Here is a 21,786-nt window from a genome sequence, read left to right on the forward strand (position 1 = left end):
AGCTGAGTTTTTTTGAATACGTTATTTCTCGAAAACGAAGCACAAATCAACAAAAACAATTATGCAACAATGCTTTTCATGTCAAAACAAGTCAGTGTGCCAAAAATTAGCTCGATCCTGCAAAAAATAAAAATCGGCCCAAAATGCTATATATGCCCTTTTTGCACAAAAGCCTTCAATTAGGTTCCTCTTCGACTTTTCATCAGATATTTAACTTTATTCCAGTTATCTCTAGCAGTGAGTAATAAAAAATACACATCTATTTTCATATTTTCGAGGTAACAAGGGTATCATGTTGCATACCTTGGCGAGGAGAACGAACGTATCAGGTTACAAACGTTGGCATGAGAAGAAGTAAAATTATCACATGTGCTACTTCTACATATTATTGAATTTAAAATGAACGAAACTCAAAGTAGAACACTGATAAAATTCAAAACTGTCTTGACAAACAGTAATTTTAAGTTATTTTTGGGCAGATTGTCTCACTAGTTTTTAGAGGAGTTGGCTGAAATAATTCTCACCTAAAAGTAATGCAAGGTAGAAGGCAGGCATATACATTAAAACACACTGTCAGTAAACAATACCTCATTTGCTAATCTTCGTTTCCTATGTATTTGTATCATCTTCTGGAAGTCATCTTCGGTCACCACATTAGGTGATGGCATTCGGTGCACTGCAGGCGAGGGATAGGGAAAGCCATGGTAACCTGCAGCAAATGGCAGTGCTGCTCCCAACATTGGATGAAAGCCACTAAGCACACCTGGCAGCATGTGAAAGGGTGTCATAAATAAACCCATAGCTGAACCAAATGATCCTGCAGCTGGGAAAAAAAGTGCAACAAAGTATCTAAGCAAACAGTTTTCTATACTGCTCCTTTTGAGACTACAAGTTTCTTCGAAGCAGAAGCAAAAATATGACTGAATGAAGAAATTAAAAGTGAATTACAACTTTTGGTACTGCAGGTGACTATATGAAAGATCACACTTGAACAGCGGAGAAAGATGTAAAGACATGAATGATCATCAAAGTTATATACACAACTTAATAAGCAGCTGCAAAAATAAAACCTGAAAAAAATCAGGCTTGAATAGGATTTGAACCCGTGATCCCTTTGTGACATTGGTGCAGTGCTCTACCAAGCTATTACTATCAAGCCCACTGGGAGCTGGTGTTGTGAGTTTGTAACATACCCATAGACACTGAAGAATGCAAGTGAGGAATCAGTATATGAAAGATCATATACTTGAACTGCAGAAAAAGGTGTGAAGACAAGAATGATCATCACAGTTATGTACCCAACTTAAGCAGTTGTGAAAGCCTGAAAAAAATTAGGCTTGAATGGGATTCGTGCTCATGATACCGGTGCAATGCTCTACCAATTAAGCTATGAAGCCACCTGGGAGCTAGTCACATTGTAAGTTTGCAGTATACCCATAGATGGTGAAGAATGCAGCGAATATAAAACAGATCACATGTTTGAACTGCAAAGATGGATGTAAGTACATGCATGAGTTTAAATGGACACTACCACTGCCCATCTAAACACTGAGTGGACAGATCTAGAGTCATTGTGAGACTAAAGTGTGTGGCCAAAGAAAATAAAAATAAAGAAAATAAAGTTGTTGTTGTTATAAAGAATGCAACACAGTGCTGCCAACCAGTTGCAGGGCTTGAGACTGAACTGTTTGATTCAGAATCCAGCATATTCATGATTTGGCCTTCACGTTGCCACTAAACATCTATGAACAAGGGAACAAATAGCAATATAAACGTAGGAGTACTTAATTTGGTTGACCATAATACTAATATATAGATTTAGCCAAGCCTAAAACCAAAGCTCCTGGGCCAGGTTGTTCAAAGCCTGACTAAGCTATAACCCAGAATGAGTGAGAATTTTGCCCTTCTGAGTTTGAATAATCTCAAACTACACAAAACAAAAGCAGTGAAAAACATTTTTATACAAGAAAATTTATACTTTGGTTAACTTTTAATCCTGGGTTAGCGTTAACCGACTCAATTCCAAACAACCCAGCCCTGATTACTTAAAGGAGAAGTTCACTCCAATCAAAGCGGCTATGAGCCACTCAACTTGGAAAATGGATCATCTGCAAACAGTGAACATTTTGATACCACTGACTTGAGGTTTTAATCCATAGGTTAAGTTAAAGTTAAAGCCCACCGCCAAAACGCAATGCTAAGAGAATGCACGAGGAGATGTAACACCGTTGAAAACAATCATGAAGTTATTTTATGGCTTCTTGTCCGATCAGCAAAGCCAGTATAACTGGATTCTCATTTTCATTCCTAGTTTTTTCATTCTTTATTTTCCCAGGCGATATCAGTGATTTTTTTCTTTCTTTGTCACCTTTTGAGAGATCTTAAAAATAATAATGAAAAAAATTATCCAACTCAGAGTCATAGTACCACAAGGACACCAGCGTGTCATGTCTGCTCAACAAAGTTACATGTAAGCCCTGTTCGGCGGGGTTCCTCCTTGGATGGGTGACCAAATACGAATACCCCGTGTTGTAATTAACTCCTTTTTTTTTCTTTTTTCTTTTTTTCCTTCTCTGTGACTGTTAAACTCCCAGTCTTGTGTAATGCCTTTTTTTCTACTTACGGTAACAACTGTTTTGTTCAAATCATTTCGCCATGTCCGTATTCATCTTTGAATGAATGAATGATGAATGAAAACTTTATTAACGTGTCAAAGAAGTCTAGCCGAGTGTAAAAACCCTCTACTAATAGGGGGCACTTAAAATAAATAAAAGTATTTATTTAAAATACTGTACAAATAATAGCGAAATGTGTCGTTTGAATTCTCCTCAATTCTCTTGTCTGTTGGTCGTCCAAAACTTTTAATCACAGCATACAGTTCATCAATTTTGTGATTTTCAATATCTCCTCAGTTTTTGGCAATTGAGTACGGTTAAACCTGTATAAGCCGACGCCTTCGGGAAATGAGCTATTTATTTAATTAGCTTCTATATATAAAAATGTTCGTGCAAAAATCTATTCAATGTAGATCATTTCTGCAGTAAGATATTGAGTACTTATGTCAGAAATTCAAAGAATAACTAACTTGATGTAGTGCCATTGACTGTCAAACGGCCTTGGAGAGTGCAATGTTCTTAACCCAGGGGGACTCCTATATGAAAAGGTTGGGGATGCTCGTCATCTCAAGAGCAAATCTAGGTATCCTTTAGGGTGCAGTCAAAGAAATAACAATAAAAGAAACGTTCTTATTTTGTTTTCCACTGATCTCTCGAGCACGCCAGTTGGGTCTACAAGTGTAATCGAACCTATTCCATTTAAGTGGTATCTTTTTGGCATCTAATGAAGCTCAAGCAACACCCACAATAGTCTTCTTAAGGAGTTAAATTCAAATTTTCCGACGAGCATCTCTGACCTTCTCATATTGGAGTTCCCCCCCCTCCCTAAGGATTCCAAATGTCTAACAGGAAGTGAAGGAGTGAAGGAGTAAAGGAGTGAAGGAGTGAAGGAGTGAAGGAGTGAAGGGTGAAGAAGTGATGGAGTTAAATCGTCCCACCACTAAGTTAAAAAATGTATATTTTTTGTCAACGCTAATAAAAACCTTGCACTAAGTTTAGCTACTCACCAAAGCTTTGGCCTCTAAGGTGCAGGTTTCCCTCATGAAATTCATCTCCAAAGAAGCCCAAAACTCGAAATTGTTGCCGCCGTTTTGAAGAGCACTCAACAGCCAGGCCACGTTTTTGTGAAGTCATTCTGTCCAAGAGATTTTGTTGGAATGGCTTTCGACAAGCCTTTTATCTACCACTCTGGGTTATGACTGCTCTTCTTGAGCCGTGTTATTTTGAGCCAAATATGCTCCAAACATCGAAAATGATAGCAAAGAAGATAGTGAAAAGGATAATCCCTTGGACAAAATATATTTTGCTAGACTTGTGAAGGATGCAAAGTCAGTTGCAGGTTTTTCTCCCTCCCACCAATTTCAAGTCCAGTGGAATGATGTCACATAAACACAGCCTGGCTGTCAAGTACAGTTTCAAAATGGCAGCCCCCAAAGTTGCTTCCTTCGAGATGAATTTCTTCAACATGCATGTGTGCATGTGTACGCATGACAACAAAGGCACTTCAGAGGCTGAAACTTTGGTGAGTGGAAAAGCTGAATGTTCACTTACTGAAGACGAAGACAAAAAAGTAAGCGTTTTTGAGTGACCTTCTCCTTAACAATTATTCGCCAAAGGTGAAGTAAACATTGGTGAATATTCACCATGTTCACTGAGCCTGAGGCCAATAATTTTTTTAGTATAATTTTCAGAGGTGAATATCAAGGACTACAAATAATGGACTAATTTGTTATGAACGATTTGTTACAAACATTTTTAGCAGAGCTCCGGCCGCCCAAAGGGCCGCCAAGCGAAGCCCCATACTCATTGAAACCCATGAATCGCTTTTCTTATGCTAAAAATGGCTAGCGGCATTACTTGTGGGTGTGTATGCACAACAACGACAGGGACGACGACATCACACAACATGGTGGCCATACATTGTACTCCAGCTACTAAGACTCTGATATTGGACATCCATTTTATGGTCAATTGACACCTGTCAAAACAAGGTATCTGCTGACCAGTATCAGGTGGCCATATTGCGGGTTCAAGTTTTGAGGTCACGTGGTTTTTTAAAGTTAACTGCTGACCAAGTATCGGCTTTTTTATTTGATCGCGGGCTCAAACCAGGTTAACTTACTGTAATCAGCACCAGGTTTGTTTGGAACTGAGCCGGTTAACACCAACTCAGGATTAAAAGTTAACCGAAGTATAATTTGTTCTTGTATAAAAAATGTTTTTCACTGCTTATGCTTAGTGTAGTTTGAGATAATTCAAACTCAGAAGGCCAAACAATATCAGTAGAAAAGTTCACTGCCAAGTTAAAAAAAACCCTCAAAATTCTCACTTATCCTGGGTTAGCTTAATCAAGCTTTGAACAGCTCAGCCCAGGAGCTCCACTTTTAGGCTTGGCTAAATCAATACATGATTCAATTAAACATTGATTGGAACTGAACATAAATAATTACTTGACCTTTAACTGATTTTAGTAATCAAACACATGATTCTTGCGTAAACATTAGTTTTCATTCTCAAGTAGCTTAGTAGTATTGTACACGCAGTCAGCAGGGAAGTATGTTTTGTACAGTGACAGTTTTAATTAAAGTACAGTAATCAGCTTACGAACAGTACAGCCAGTGTTTTACAGCAGTTGTAGCCTTTTTGACCAAGCGAGGTTTTATCCTTCAGGTATGATTGTCTTATCTATTGCATGATTTTTTTGTTTTCAAGTTCTTTCTAGCCATTTCAATGTGTAATGTAATGAGAAATCTACTTTGCTATACGCCCCAAATATGATGGGAATGCAGTCTAATAAATCGTTCATTTGTACTTTGAATTTCAGAATTGCTTCTATTAGTAATAGTAATTGGACCGAGTGAGTACAATTCAGGGAGTAATGAAGCGAGTAATTTTAAAATCGAAGAAGCGCAAAGCACGAAGCCAATTTGAAATTACGAGCACGATTACTCCCTGAATTGTACGACACAAGGTCCAATTACTAATTAATTGCATCTATAACAAATTTTGGAATTAAAAATGTCTTTGAAAGCTTCTTTTGAGCAAAAAACTTTGTAGCCCTTTTGGAAACATTGAGAAGGAAGTAATTGATGTGTGAATCACGTGGGTGTCCAATTATACAGTACAACCCAAAAATAATGCACGCGCAAGAAGTGGCACAAGAAGTTCTTACACCGCAAGAACATGCAAGCCGCCACAAGAAGTAAAAATGTCTTGTTTTTTGTGGTTTACCCGCAAGAACATTCAAAACGCAAGAAGTTGAAAGTCTAACCACAAGAAGTTGAAAATCTTACCACAAGAAGCCACAAGAACTTATTAATCTTACCACAAGCCGCAAGAAAGCACAAGAAGTTGCTGCAGGTCAAACTGCCTGTTCATTTATATTTAAGTGCCATGTTGGTGGTCGAAATGCTCAGCGCTTGCTCGCAATGTTATCCATAAGATAAGCCACTGCAGTGGGAAGAGATAATTTCGAACAGCTGAGACTAGATCTGGAATTATGTTTGCTTATACTGTGAAAATAACATCAAACGCATGCATGTTCATGACACCTACAGAAAAAAAGCCCTTTGATCATTTGAACAGTCTGCTAGCAGAATACGAGACTATCACAAAACATGCCCAAATAATGAAGCTCATGAAGAAACAGTCCATGTAGAAAATTCGAACTATGGTGTAGTTAGCCCGGGTTCCACCAGTTTTTGCTTCTGAAGGCCAAATTCATTCTCATTCAGAAGTGTCGTTTTCTTCTTCTTGGGTGGTCTGTGAGCAGAGACGACTTTCATTCAAATCTCACACTGAACTGCAAAGAATCTGAAGACTGCAGGTGCAAACAAATGAGACACTACAATGTTATGAATTTCTTTAGGAACTTTTCACAGAGTTATTATTACAGGTGAAAAGGTCCTGTGGAAAATATATTTTGTGTTTCTAAACAAACGGTTAACAAGGAAACTCGCAAATTCTACCCTGTTTGCAATGCTGTAAAACATTACCAGTGTGTTGTGAGAAGCACATAAAATGATTTTCTGAACACCGAAATCTCATGGGTTTGCCTTGTGAATTCCTCTTATTGCAAAGAGAATCCCATTGAATAAAAAGACAACATGAACGTTTCATAATTTCGAATTAAGTTCGGCTCATGAAAAGTTCATTGTCTGAACTGAGCTTTAAAGTTTAAATTGTCAAGAATTTGTCGCTATAATACACTGTACTTCTTACAGTTAGAGCCGGCGCTGGAAAAATATAAATTCGACCTTGGCGAGTACCGTCTTGATACAAATCTTCGTGTGCTAAGATGATAGAGCAAAGAAGTTCTTGCCATTTGAAAATCCTACCGCAAAGAAGTTCTTGCGTTTCGAGAATCCTGCCGCAAAGAAGTTCTTGCGGTTTTAACTTCTAACCGCAAAGAAGTTCTTGTGTCTTGCAGGATCCAAGCGCAAGCAATTCATCCTGTACCTTTGTTTTTTCATTATTGACTTCAATCACAGTTGTCATCATCGTCTAAAAATGAGTAGTTTAAGTTTGAAGAAAAATATATTTCAGTCAATTGATCAGACCTGCTGGCGATCAACGTAACGATCAACGTAATTCTTAAATGCCTTTTTGGTCCAAGGGTGACAACAGCCATTTTGAAAATTCTCCATCCTTTCAAATATCCTGGACTTGAAGTGATGTCTTTCAAATAAATGAACATTTCATTCAGCAACTGTCCACCACATTTACTTGCCAAGAGGGTAAAGGTAGCAAACTTAGTATCCAATCTCAGAAATGTTATATTCACTGCCTAGCATGGTGAATATAGCATCATTCATAAGCTGAGCTTTTTGACCAATCAGAATGTCCAATTCTTATATTCACTTCTGGAAATTATACTAAAGTAAGTTAACCTGGTTAGAGCCTGCGATACAATCGAAAAGCCGGTACTTGGTCAGCGGTTAACTTAAGAACATGTGACCTCGATGAGCTCAAAACTTGAGCCTGCAATATGGTCACGTGATATTGGTCAGCAGATACCTTGTTTTGACAGGCGTCGATTGACCATAAAATGGATGTTCAAAATCAAAGTTGTACGCTGTAAACTAAGGCCACATGTCCTATTAGCTGGAGAATGGCCGCCATTGGCTGCCATGGTATTGTCATGCATACATGCCCACAAGCAGTACCGAGGGCCATTTTTACCACGAGAAAAGCAATTAACAGGTTTCTAACAGTGGGACTCCACTTGGCGGCCCTTTAGGCTGCCAGAACTCCACTATTAACTTCATTGTTGTAAACATAATGGACACCTAATTTCAAAAACTGTAGCTGTCAAGTTACTGGATGCAAATCACCAATGATAAAAAGCCTAATACTCAGGGTACTCAGAACAACTCAGGAAGCCAAGATATCATAGATACCTACCAACACTTCCTTCTTCATCATCAGAGGAAACATTTCCTTCCTGAAAATACAAAAAAATGACTGGAAGAATTGGTCTGTTAGTTTGTCATTCTGATACAATTGAATGGCTTGGTGCAAGACTGACGTAAGTGACTTTTTCGGGTGAAAAATGATTTTTTTGTTCAAAAGCGCCCAAATTTTTGCGTGTCATCTTCAATTGAGTAGAAGAGCATAGCCCTGTACATTTTTTAGCTGGTTTGCGCTTTGTCTTCGCAAAAAAAAGAAAAAGAAACATTAGGACAATGGTGACTTCAAAACAATAATACAGGGCCGCAAAACGAAATGGATGAACATGGGCCTTAAAGAAAGATGAGCCTATAACTTGACAGTTACAGTAAAGGTAACATAACCCCACAGCTAACCCTAACCCTAAAAACAAACCCTAACCGTTGGCCTAGGGTTAGCGTTTAGTGTTAGGGTTACCGTTTTAGCGCTAGGGTTTAGGGTTTAGGGTTTAGGGTTAGGGTTAGGGTTAGGGCTAGGGCTAGGGCTAGGGCTAGGGCTAGGGCTAGGGCTAGGGCTAGGGCTAGGGCTAGGGCTAGGGCTAGGGCTAGGGCTAGGGCTAGGGCTAGGGCTAGGGCTAGGGCTAGGGCTAGGGCTAGGGCTTAGGGTTAGGGTCTCTAAACACTTTGTGCTAGGGTTAGTTCTATTTTGGTGCTAGCCTAGGGAAAATAATAAAACAAGAAAACGCTTCATGTCATAAACACAGCATGATCGTGAATCTAAATAAAGTCAACAACCAGTTTCTATTAGCGGTGGTTACCTATCTTCCGAGAGTGAAACGTTTTGCAATCAGTGAAAACATGAAACTCGTTTAGAACAAAAAAGAGTTTGTGAAAATCACTAGCGCAATGCGACATTTCATAGGTGCTACTGTGATGATGTAAAACATTTTGAAATGCCATGTGCTATAACAGCGCAGCTTGCCATTGTTTTGACTGCGTGACGAACAACAAATACCTTATAAAACATATTTTGTGAAATGTTGCCACAAGGAATTAACGCTTGACATTCGAAGAAAGACAATTTTTCCGAATTACAGTACTAGAACGGGTGAGTCAATCTGAAATTGCTCCGTCTCCGCGATAATTAAATACCATGTATATTTGTGAAAACACTGAACTGAATCTAAGCAGGAAAACCGCAAACAAACGGAAAATATATTGCAAAAGGAATGGCATATTTAAAGAAAAAAGACTTACACTGTTGTCTCTTTCTCTCGCCATCTTCTAACCTCACAAACGAATCATTCCATTGGGATTCCATGATAATAAAGGCAAGCGATCGAAAGCCACTAGTCCATAATATGATTGGCGTTTGTTTGCCCCAGTTCCCGAAAGGTCAACTGTCACACTGTAACACAACAATGGTCAACAATCGCGACTTTGGATCAATCATTTCTCTTACATGAAAACATTGGCCATTTATTCCTGGAAAGAATCGGGGCTTAGGGCTATTTGTGTCTAAATGAAGTAATTCATTACTTTTCTCAGTGAAAAAATATCTTTTCCGTCGATTCTGTTTCAATTAATATTCCGTTGGCTGAGCGAAATGTAAGTTTGTCACGTTTTCCATTGTCGACTGAGATCGACTGACAAGACCTATCAAGATGCATTAAAGATTATTATGGGATATCCCTGAGCAACTTCAACACGGCAAGGCCTACGGGCCGACTAAACAGATTTTTTAAGAGTCTAAAAGCACTTCTTTATTTCCAAACGTTCTGCACAGACACATTTGGCAAATGGGCCACTTCTCGCCATCAACTCGTTTTTTTGCATGAGAAGTGCGTTCAAACTCCTCGGCTGGCTTCAGTGTGCCTTCGATGGCTTAGCAATCTTGGAACAGGAACACATCTCGCTTCTTTAAGATATGCTAGTGACTTATGGGTTTCCGGACTTAATGAAGTCCTTTCACCGCCAGGCGGGTGCAAATATGTGTCAAATAAGCAGACTTCATGCAACAGGTGAGGTTTCAACTTGTCTGATCGAAAGCTTGACGTTATCTTGCATGCCAAAATAATGCAAATGCAAGCTTACGTCACAACGTAGTTGAAGAAATTCATTTCCAGATCCCGTCTTTGAGCAAGTAAACTTTCCACTGTGTTTTGCACATCAGGCGAAAAAAACAAGGAATACAAACATAGGGCAATGTTTTTCTATTACGTTGGAGACCACATGCAAAAATTTGGGCGCTTTTGAACAAAAAAATCATTTTTCACCCGAAAAAGTCACTTACGTCAGTCTTGCACTAAGCCATTCAATTATATTTTGGTGAATTATACAGTGTACTCCCCAAATCTTGACTTCCCTGTAACTTGGACGTCATAATAACTCAAACCAAAAATTGATTTTCTGTGGATTTGCTTCTTATATTGACTACAATTATACCCTTAGTAACTTGATAACTCAAACCTCTTGCTAACTCAAAGTGACTTTTTAATTTGTTCAGAATTTTTTAAAATAACTTATACCTTAACCTCAAACCTTATTTGCTAGTCTAAAACGTCAAAGCTCCCCAGAAACCCACACAGAAACAGGCTGGATGTACAACAGCCCTCCACAGTATCCGTCTGCTGTCTGCCTTTGTATTGTAAGTTCCCTTCAGATCTGTTGCGCTTTGCTATGTTCACAAAGTATTTCTCCAAACAATTTTACACATTATTAGCCTGATTAAAATGTACACTGTATTGTGTTATTCCCTAATATTCTGTTTATTTGTTTAAATCTCCTTTTAACTCTAACGTTTCCTAATTTCCCTTGAATCCTCAGTCCGACGTTTTCAATCACCAAACAAAAGCTTACATTTGTATAACTTGTAATGACTTCCTGTCTCACTTCAGTGCACTCATATAATATAATTATAGATTTAGCCAAGCCTAAAAGTGGAGATCCTGAGCTGGGTTGTTTCAAGCCCGATTAAGCTAACCCAGGATAAGAAAGAATTTTGATTTGAGGTTTGTAACTTTGCGGTGAGGTTTTCTAAATATTGTTTGGCCTTCTGGTTTGAGTTTGAATAATCTCAACCTACCCAAAAAAGCAGTGAAAAACATTTGTATAAAAGAAACATTGATACTTCAGTTAACTTTTAATCCTGGGTTAGCATTTACCACCTTCCGAACAACCTAGCCTATACTAGATTACAAGTTAACCTGACATGAGCCTACAGTCCAATTGCCAATTGAAAACCAGCAATTGGTCAGCTGTCAACTTTAAAAAACACACGACCTTGATGAGTTCTAAACTTGAGCCTGCAATGTGGTCATGTGATACTGGACAGCAAATAACTTGTTTTGACAGTTGTCAATTGACCATAACATGGATTTCCAATATCAAAGAGGGATGCTGTAAACAAAGGCTGCAGGTCTCTGTCAACCTATTAGCTGGAGTATGGCCACCACCTTATGCGACTCTGTCATCATCACAGTCGTGATCATCACTGTCATGCGTACGCACCCACGAGCAATACCACTAGTCATGATAACCATGAGGAAATCAATTCATGGGTTTTCTTTTCTTTCCTATATGAGTATTGCTGGCCCTTCAGGCTGCTGGAGCTCTGCCAATAATGTTCAACAATAATGAAAATACACCTTTCAACTTTTGCCTTTTTCAACTGGTCCATTTAATTTTAACTATTCACAAAAAGTAACTCAAAACACTTTTACACACCTGACATTGTTGTCTGCATTCAGAGAGAATCCTGTGTAAACATATGAAATTAAAACCACTCCATTTAAGTGTTTAAGTGTTAAGAGTCACTGACTGGAAATATCGAGAATGGCTGGCCAGCTTAGAAAAATCGAAAATCCTGAAACTTTGCCTAAAGAATGCTTTTAGGGAGCTACTTTTGAAAATATTATTCCGATTTTCTTAGAATTTAAAGTCTTCGAGAAATTCGCAAAAAACAAAAATATAGCTTTTTGCCTCATTAAATATGCAAAAAATATCTGGAAAATTGACAAAGTTCTCGGTATTCGTATTGAAACAATTTACAAAACTAGAGCACAGGGTAAACTTGGCATAAGAGCTTTACTTTTCTTCTATCTAACAGTAGGAAGTTTTAAATTTTTCAAGCATTTTGAAGGATTCTGTCGATCATTGAAGAATTGCCTTTTCAAGCCCCTATGAAAACGGCAAAAATTGCGTAGTTTCACAGGCTTAAAACGCATCTTGGTATGTCCGATATGGAACTAAAACAAGTACTGTGCAAAAGAGTGTCGTTTGTACTATAGTAATATGGAAAAATTTCTGGGCAATCGAGGTTCACACAGGTAAAATACAAAAGTTCGCGACAGTCTCTTCTCAAACTTGCATGATGCGGTATGTTCAAAGAACTCTATTGTTGAGCACTCTAGCCTGTTTTTGTTCCATTTGTGCACCATGCTTTGTGGGTAATATACAAAAAGAGAGTTGATCCATGTTGTTATTACAACATTGTTTCATTATGTCACGCAAGGTACATAAAACTACAGAAAAAGCCCAAAATATAAGTTCAAAGTCACCCAGACTAAACACGCTACATGTATTATGTGACGCCAGTCACATAATATATATTTTTAGTTAGCTCCAATTGAAATTTCTTGATTATTGAGGTTTAGACACTTGCTTATAATAGAGACATATCAGGTTTGTCTTTCCCGTTTATATACATTCGATTAGTCTGCAAATATTCGAAAGGAGACTGGTCTTTTAGAGTAAATTTTAGTATGTGTCTCGATTTTGATCTTGATGGGAAACGAATTAATTAGACGCACTAAATGAAACAAAGAGGTTTTATTAACGTGATCCAGCTAGACCAAGGAAGCAGGTTTTCTTGAAAAATAGAGTAAGACTGTCTGATGTCTATCCCATGATTTGACCTCGGTTGGAATTTGGCCTAGTCCAAACATTGTGCTTCTGCTGTGCCGACTTCAAATAAATTTGGCCCGGCAGTGCATGACAAAAAGCTATGAAAGATTCAAACGTCGAATTTAATTCAGTCGCGCAGAAGATCGGATGCAGCAGGATATGAATTCACAGGGACGGCGGAGTCTTTTTTCAAGTGAAGGAGGGGTGGGGGGGGGGGGAGGAGGTGGGTGGCTTGAAAACGAGCGGTGCCGGCGCAAGTTTGTAGAGGAGTCTAGGGGCATCCTCCCCCCAAAGGCATTTTAAATCTAGGGGCACGGAAATGATATTTTTGACATTCTCCATGGTGTAGTTCTTAAGAAAATCAACCTACTGGATGAACTACAAAATGACAGGTACTTTTAGTGCGTTTACAGCAATATATTTTGAAGGTATTGTGAGCTTGATACATCTTTTTCAGCCCTCCATGATATATCACGGCCTTAGTACTGACTGACCTGCGCTTTTACACAAGCCCCCCATGTGTGGGAAGGAAGTGCACGCTGCGGAAAGGTTAAAACTATTTAAACATGAAAAGTTTCCTACAGATTTGGTACGAGGTTGTAGCTTTGTAAATTCTTCGTAAATCTGTAGTCAACCAGACTTTTGTCATTTTCTTTCCCTTCTTCTTTATTTCTTCATTTGTACCTCATACTAAAACAAAATAAAATGTCATCGTGGTAAAAAGTGGAGGGGAGGGACTTAAGACCCCACCCCAGCTCTGCCGTCCCTGGCTCAGTTTGCCACGTGCATGGCAAGAAAGCTTTATATGAAATTAACTTTTGAGGGGTTCCGTTGACTGTCAAAGAATTCAAGCCCCTATGGAAACGGCAAAAACTGCGTAATTTTACGGGCTTAAAAGGTGTTTTAGTTTTCCCAATGTCGGGTCAAAATAAATACTTTTATTAACAAAAAAACCTAAAATGCAAATTTTGCATAATTCCTGGCGTTTTTGAGCTTGCTTTGGATAGATTTCCCAAATTTATCACCAAGGGACTATCACCCATTGACTCCTGGAGCTTTTTGCCAAAAACGTATTGTTTGGTCATTCGGAGATTTTCAGGCTGGATCTGGGCCACACATATAAGGTGGGGGTTCTGGCACAGTGGGCAGCAAGAGGGCAAAAACCGTCCGAAAAAAGCCCCCCAGTTACTTCTCCTCAGACTAAAGCTTCGGAGAAGTAACTGGGGGGCTTTTTTCGGACGGTTTTTGCCCTCTTGCTGCCCACTGTGTCCAGAACCCCCACCTTATATGTGTGTTTGTGTGTAACGCAACAGAAAAGTGAAAAAGCTGGTCCATTGTCCATAATCAATATGCGCGGATGTGCCCTTCACTTGTTTGTACAAAAATGTGCCACAAATTTTTCCTATTGGAGAAGTGCATGCTCAGTGTATACGCTGACATGGCTACCGCGAGATATTCGTCCGATGTTCTGCAAAGGTTCTACGGCCCAATACCGAGGGAGGAAAGAACAAACCTTCCCGAACCGTTGACACCCGAGTTTCATGCATGATACGATGGGTTCCAAATATCTCAAAACAATTTCCAAGAATGGCTCCGTGTGTGGAGAATGGATATATCCGAAAGGAACCCAAACAATAAAGATCTTTTGAGGTTCGCAAGAGAAAACAAAGAAAAGATCACTGATTTGGTCGAACAAGAAACGCTAAGGTTAAATAGCGTTAAAGTAAGTTTCTGGTTACAAGTGAAGTTCTCAATAGAAAGAAACGACAAAATGCAATTTATGGAGCATTATTTCAAAGAAGACGAAACACACGTTTTCAAAAAGAATGAAGAGGACCTCATAAGACAAAAATTCGACGAATTTATTGAAAAGGCAAAAGGAGAAATAGAGCACTGGTCCGAGATGGGATCAGGATGGGCGGTTGAAAGGATACAGGTCACGTACGTGAATGTTGCGCGCTATCAGCCACTTCGCGGAGGGACCTATCTGCCTCTTCCCGCCAAACTGGCGAATAAGAAGGCAATAGTCAACGTGAAAAACATGGATAACAAATGTTTGACGTGGGCACTCAGAGCCGCTTTATTCCCTCCAAAAGATGGAAAGAACCCACAAAGACCAAGCAAATATCCGGTCAATGACGGTATCAACTACGTAGGCATTGATTTCCCCACACCGGTAAAACAGATAGAAAAGCTCGAGGCCCAAAACCCAAAACTCGCAATTAACGTATTCGGCTCGGAAAACGATCGTGTGATCGTGCACCAGATAAGCAAAAAACAAGTGAATGTGCCGAGGATAAACTTGATGTTAATCGAGTCAGGGGAAATCCAGCACTACTGTTACGTAAAAAGAGAAAGCGCTTTGCTTTGCGATCAGACCAAGCACAGAGACACAAAGCACTTTTGCATGCTGTGCTTGACCTTTTTTTCAAGAGCAGACTTGCTCGTGGATCACAAAAATATTGCAACGGTGTGAACGGCAGGCCGACAAGGATCTTGATGCCGGAAGAGGGGGAAAACATACTTTCTTTCCAAAACTTCAAAAAACAGATGAAGATGCCTTTCATTATTTACGCGGACTTCGAGGCTCTTGTAAGAAAGATACAGAGCTGTGAGCGTGAGAGAATGCAAACAAGCTACACAGAGAAAACCGAAAGGCACAAGGCATGCGGTTACTCTTACCTTGTTGTGAAAAGCGATGGTGAAGTGGTTGGTTCAAACACGTTCGGGGTGAAAACGCGGTGGGAAAGTTTTTAATCAACATTCTGCAGGAAGAGGAGAAAATAAGAGAGAGTTTGGCCACAAAAAGCCGATTGATATGACGGCCAAAGACTGGGAAAAATTAAAAAACGCAAATGACTGCCACGTTTGTAACAAAAGTTTGATAAAAGGCGAATTCGTAGACTCAAAGCCCATCTGGGACCACGACACAGGGAGCTATTGCGGCCAAAGTCACAAAGGCTGTTATTACAACGCGCTCAAAAAAATAAAATTTGTTGGGCCAAAAAGAGAAAGAAAAGAAAAAGACAAAATTGACGAATGGATCACAGAAAATCAGGAAACATGTTTGTTCTGCGCAGAACCTTTACTGCAGAAAAAATTCAGAGACGCGGTAAAGGACCATTGCCAAATAACTGGCAGGTTTCGCGGAGCCACGCACAGCGAATGCAATAAGAAATTGCGAATAAACCCAAAGACGGACCCAATACCAGTCATATTCCACAACCTGAGGGGCTATGACGGACACCACTTGATGCAAGCGATGTCGAAGCTGGAGAAAGAGGTGAAATGTGTCACCAACATGGAGAAATACATCACATTCTCGGTCGGAGACCTGTGTTTCATCAACAGCTTGAACTTTTTGCAAGGAAGCCTCGATTCACTTGTAAGCGCAACACCGAAGGAGTCTTTGAAAATAACATCAAAGATTTCGAAAGGCAGCGACCTGCTTTACAAAAAAGGGATCTACCCTTACGAGTACATGGACTCAAGGGAAAGATTCGACGAGATGAGGCTTCCTGACAAACAGAAGTTTTACAGCAAGCTGAACGACGAGCACATAACAGAAGAAGAGTACGAGCACGCGCAGGCTGTCTGGGAGTATTTCGAATGCAAAACGCTGGGTGATTACCACGATCTTTACATGAAAACGGATGTCGCGCTGCTGGCGGATGTTTTTGAGAACTTCCGAAACCTGTGCCTTGAGCAGTACGGACTGGATCCAGCTAATTATTTCACGTCGCCAGGCCTTTCCTGGGACGTGCTCTTGAAAAAGACTGGGGTCGAGCTTGAGCTCTTCACAGACTACAAAATGCATCTCTTCGTGGAAAGGGGAATGCAGGGCAGAATCTCCATGGTGAGCAACAGGTACGCCAAGGCAAACAACCCGCAGGTACCAGGCTACGACCCCAGCAAGCCAAAATCTTGACGCAAACAACCTTTATGGATGGGCGATGAGCTTGCCTCTGCCAATAAGAGGTTTCAAGTGCAAAAGCGAGTTACCCACAGAGGAGGAGATTCTTGGTATGAAAGAAAAAGCGAAGAAGGGGTGCATTCTCAAGGTAGATCTCGAATACCCTGCAGAACTGCACGAGGAACACAACAGCCATCCCCTGGCGCCGGAGAAAAAGGCCGTAAAAAAGGAGTGGATGTCGGACTACCAAAAGGGGTTGATGAAAGACCTGGATCTGAAACCCCCGGACAGCAAGAAGCTGCTGCTAACGCTTCATGACAAAAAGAACTACGTTGTGCATTACAGAAACTTGCAGTTTTATCTGAAGCAGGGCATGAAACTGAAGCGTGTGCACAGGGTGCTGGAGTTCGAACAAGAATGCTGGATGGAGCCGTACATCCGGATGAACACAGAGTTCAGGAAGAAAGCGAAGAGCGACTTCGAAAAGAACTTTTACAAGCTCATGAACAACTCCGTTTTCGGCAAAACCATGGAAAACCTGCGTAACCGTGTTGACATAACAATAGTGCGCAACAACGAGACGGACAAAATAAGGAAATTGATCGCCAGCCCTTTGTACTCAAGGCACGTTTTATTTTCAAACGACATGGCGGGGATAGACATGCGAAAAAGGAAGCTGCTTCTCAACAAGCCGGTCTACATAGGGAGGACGATCCTTGACAACAGCAAGATCTTGATGTACGACTTCTTTTACAACGAGCTTAAAAAGCAGTACGGCTCAAAGTGCGAGCTGCTATACATGGACACCGACAGCCTTCTGATTCAGATCGAAACAGAAGACGTATATGAAGACATGAAAAACAACATGGACCTTTACGACACGAGCGACTACCCTAAGGAGCATCCTTTAAACTCAAACACGAACAAAAAGGTCTTGGGCAAAATGAAAGACGAATGTGCAGGGACCCCCATCGCAGAGTACGTGGGTCTGAGACCGAAAATGTACTCCATCCTGAAGGTGGACGAAAAAAATATCACAAAAGCGAAGGGTGTGAAAAAGAATGTTGTCAAGAAACAAATAACGCATGAAAATTACAAGGAAACGCTTTTTGGTGGGAAGCAGCAATGGCATGGAATGAACATTCTTCGAAGCGAGGGACACGAGATCTACACCATGCATCTTAACAAAATTTCGCTTTCGCCATTTGATTCAAAGCGATGGATAGGTGATGATGGTATCCATACAAAAGCTTACGGGTACACATGCATGGATATATTGTCAACATTAACAGATGACGAACTTAGAGGATTGGAAGCCGAAGTTTCAAAGTTGCTCTGGGGGTAACTGTGTGTTCGGAAGAACAACCAGCAGCTCTTCACGCACAAAGCCGCGCTTGGGTCCATCGTGCAGATAGTAGAGAACGGATTCGGTTTGGAAAAAGACCTTTCAATGCCGAAAACTTTCAAAGACCGGATTGCATCTGTTGCTCTTTTCATGCCCCCTTCAAGCTCGCCGGGCTGGTAGAGATAACGAACGTGGACAAGAGAGGGGAGGATTTTTTTGCGTTTTCCGACAGGCCGTGAATAAGGTGTCGACGGCCTCGCATCAACAGATTTTTCTTTGATGGCAACGGCGGGTTTCTTGCTGATAAGGCTTGTGCCCTCGTTGTTCAAAGCCGAAACAACTTCAGGAAGTCTTTTGACCCAGGCAGTGGACTGCTTGCCCTCAGGGAGAAGCATTTCCACAGCGTACTGGTGTCCGAACAAGCGCTCCGCCAGGGTGCGGTTGAAACGTTCAACAATGGCCTGGTCGTGGTGAATGTCAACCCGCCCGCGCCGGATGAAGGTTTTGTGCTTGTCCATCTCTTGTGTGACAGCGCCCGGGGTTAACCTGTAGCATTTCAGGCCATTCGACAGGCGAGTGCCTGTAAATCTTCTGAAAGGCCTGTGCGACCTCATCAGAATTTTTCGAAGTCAGGGGTTCGGCCTCTTTGTAGCGGCTGGCCATGTCGACAACGGTCAGCGCGTATTTGAAAACTTTGCGGCTGTGAGGGAGCCTGTCGTGCGGCAGAAAAAGAAGGTCCGCCTGATGGACCTTGCCGGACGTGGGAACGTCGAATTTCGGCCGAGGAATCCGCTTCGGCACGGGGAGGTATATCTGCCAGAGCGCTTCCCTGATCAGCCACTTTTTTGTGGCTTCTTCAGGTACCTTGGCGGCTTCGGCTAATTTTTTGATCGCCGCGATTCCTTTCCAGTAGCCCCCAGGGCCGTCGTATATCTTTGCGAGTTTGGCGTCCATATAAGTAAGGTGTAAAAAAGTTTAAAAGAACCAGAAGGCCGCGTAGCCCAGAGCGAGCGCCCCAGCGCCCACGAACGCGAGTCCACCGTTTTTCTGCTGCTCGCTTGGCTGATAGAAATCTGAGAACTTGGGCTCCTTGGGGACACCATCCATTCGTCAGGATGTGCCTGGTTGTAGAGTTTGAAGGCGTAGTCCGTGTTGGTCATGTTCTGCTTGGCCTGGTCCTTTGTTTGCACGTTGGTCGCGACCTAGTCAAGAAGTTGTGCCCGGTCTCGCGTGTATTTGGTGTAAGCCGCTTGATAAGCTTCGAGAGCTTTGTCGTGGCACTTCTTTTCTTCAAGCACGGCTTTGTCGCCCCCCCAGATAATTGCCGCCGATAAAAGCCGTGGCATTCAACACAGCCCCGCCAATCATGATCGCGATGCTCACCATGGTTATATATTATCGGAAGATTTTTTGAAATTGTTGATTTGAAATGCTGTCTGGAAGGATTTTCTGGTCCTCGAGGTACTTTTTGAGCGCAATGCTGCCCGCCATGATGGCGGTGAACTTCATGTAATTCATAAAGCTGCTGCTGGGATCAGAAGTGAAATTCTCTTTCACAGCCTTTTTTGCGGCCCAGCCGATACCCGCGGCTAATCCCGTGAGAGTTGCGGCGTCAATGATGGTCTTGACAAGCTTCTTGTCGGACATGGCGCACTTTATATAAGGAAAGAGCGAAAGTTTAAAACAAAATTAATTGGGGGGACCTGTCTTTTCAACTTCTGCGAATTCTTTGATTTTGTCTTCTATTTCAATTTCTCACCTGACCTCTTGTTTCATTTTTCTCCACCTTTCTCCCTCTTCAACAAGCATTTCGTCGGTAAGACGTCTCACCATCCTCCAAGTCTTGACGGTGAAATTGGCCCAAAAAAGCATAATCCCTCCGATTGCTGCTGTATGGATGAGAACCTGCGCAAGGCTCGGCATCGTGATATAAATCACACGCAAACGTTCAAAGCATTTTTTAAAATCTTTTTGGCAGTGTCACACGAGCAGGTTCTGGCTCAGGCGCGGGCTCCGGCGTTTTGAATTTGTCGAACGCGGGCTTGGCCATTGCCTTGAGCTCTTCACGTTTGTAATAGATCCCGAGCAGGGAAGCGCCAATGCCGCCAATAGCAATCCATTGGTTGGCGCTGAGGCCAAAAAGGCCGCCGCTCTTTGGGCTTTCACCTTCTGTAGTCGGGGCTGGCTCAGGGGCCGCTGTGGTGACTTTTTTCGCTTTCTTTTCCGCGTGATAAGCCTCAGCCGATTTCTTCTGTTCTTCCTGGGCCAGCCGCGTTCTTTCGGCAACCATTTTTCCGGCGGCCACATGCTTGGGGTTTTTTTACGCACTGCGTGGTTGCAGTCGGAGTCGTTGCTTGCTGTGTGAGATCAGCAGCAGGCGCTGCCTTGGTCTCTACCTGAGGCGCAGTGACAGCGGCAGGCGCGTTCTCGGATTGTGCGGTTGACATTGAAGCGAACCGTATTATAAGCAAATGAAAAAAGTTCAATTGTTAACAATTTGGCAGCAAGACCTCAACAGTTGCTGATGATTGGTGAGGAGTTATTCAGCAGTTGATGAGCCGGGTGCTTCATCAATGCCTTCAAGTGGATAGCCGTGTTCATCAGGAGAAGGGTGCATCTTCTCCGGCAACTGTGGACTAAAATCAATATGGTTTGTGGTGATCAGTGCCGCGTTAGCCGCGGCGAGAAAACGGGCACACTTCAAAGCAAGGTTGCCGGCCAGATTGGAGAGCTCTTTGTTCAAGATGTAGTCGTTTCTGAGATCTTTCTGATAAGCGTCAATGTCTTTGATTTTGACGGTCATTCCGATCACTTTGGTTGCAAGAAAAATGAAGCTGTCGATCAGGCTTTCTGTTGTCTTCGAGCCCACATATGTCTTGTAGCGCTTGGTGAATTTCTCGACCTCTTTGTTGCTCAGGCGCTTCACCTGCTCGTGGGTCAGCTGCATTCCGATGGCCTCTTTGGCTTTGCCTGTGGACACGAGCACGGCCAGCTGCTCACGAAGAGCAGGAATGTCAGGTCTGGGGGCGGTTGGAACAAGGCCACCTGCGGGACCACCCAACGGCTCGGGCTCGGTTTGAAGAAGGTTCATAACGTCTTCTAATGCGGCGTCTTCTCCAGCCATTGTGCAAGGGCTATATATATAGCTTTCATTTTTTTATTCAATTAACTTTACCCCGTACGGGTGGCGAAGCGCGAACACAAGATAAGAGAACTTTCACTCTTTCAGCTTTGAAATCAATCCTCTGTACTCATCTGGGGAGAGTTCGCCAGCGTAATCATCGAAGATGGCTTTCATTGTCCTGGCCGAGTGGGTGTAAAAGAGGACGGTTCCCACCACATTGTCCCGGAAGGAAGATGTTATGCCGGTCAACTTCTGGGTCAGCGCTTAAATGATGATGCCAATATGCCGGGCAGAAAAGGTGAGATTCACCAGCTCGCCTGTGCACCCTTTCACATCTTTGGAGGCAGCGCAGTCGTCGAGGATTATGAGCGTGTTGGTGCCCACGAAAAGCCATCTCACGAGCTTCAACCACATTTCCACGTCATGCTGTTCGCAGACTATCACATCCATTCTTGGATCGTTTTCGCCAAGCCGGTGGTAGGTCTTGTTGTGCGTGA

General features: G+C 41.9%; 1 protein-coding gene across 2 annotated transcripts in view; it reads right to left on the reverse strand.

Moving 5' to 3' along the window:
* LOC145492288 (nuclear factor related to kappa-B-binding protein-like) overlaps positions 1–21,786 on the reverse strand; it is a 182,985-nt gene that overhangs the window by 62,156 nt on the left and 99,043 nt on the right. For both annotated transcript variants that reach the window (XM_081471698.1, XM_081471697.1), the window contains exons 9-11: positions 11,729–11,759; positions 8,019–8,058; positions 588–823 (exon numbers count right to left, since the gene is read on the reverse strand). In XM_081471698.1, the coding sequence (XP_081327824.1) occupies positions 588–823; positions 8,019–8,058; positions 11,729–11,759 (307 nt within the window). The remainder of the gene's footprint in view (positions 1–587; positions 824–8,018; positions 8,059–11,728; positions 11,760–21,786) is intronic.

This window comes from Orbicella franksi, chromosome 7 (genome assembly GCF_964199315.1).
Source record: "Orbicella franksi chromosome 7, jaOrbFran1.1, whole genome shotgun sequence".
In the NCBI taxonomy this organism is placed as follows: domain Eukaryota; kingdom Metazoa; phylum Cnidaria; class Anthozoa; order Scleractinia; family Merulinidae; genus Orbicella; species Orbicella franksi.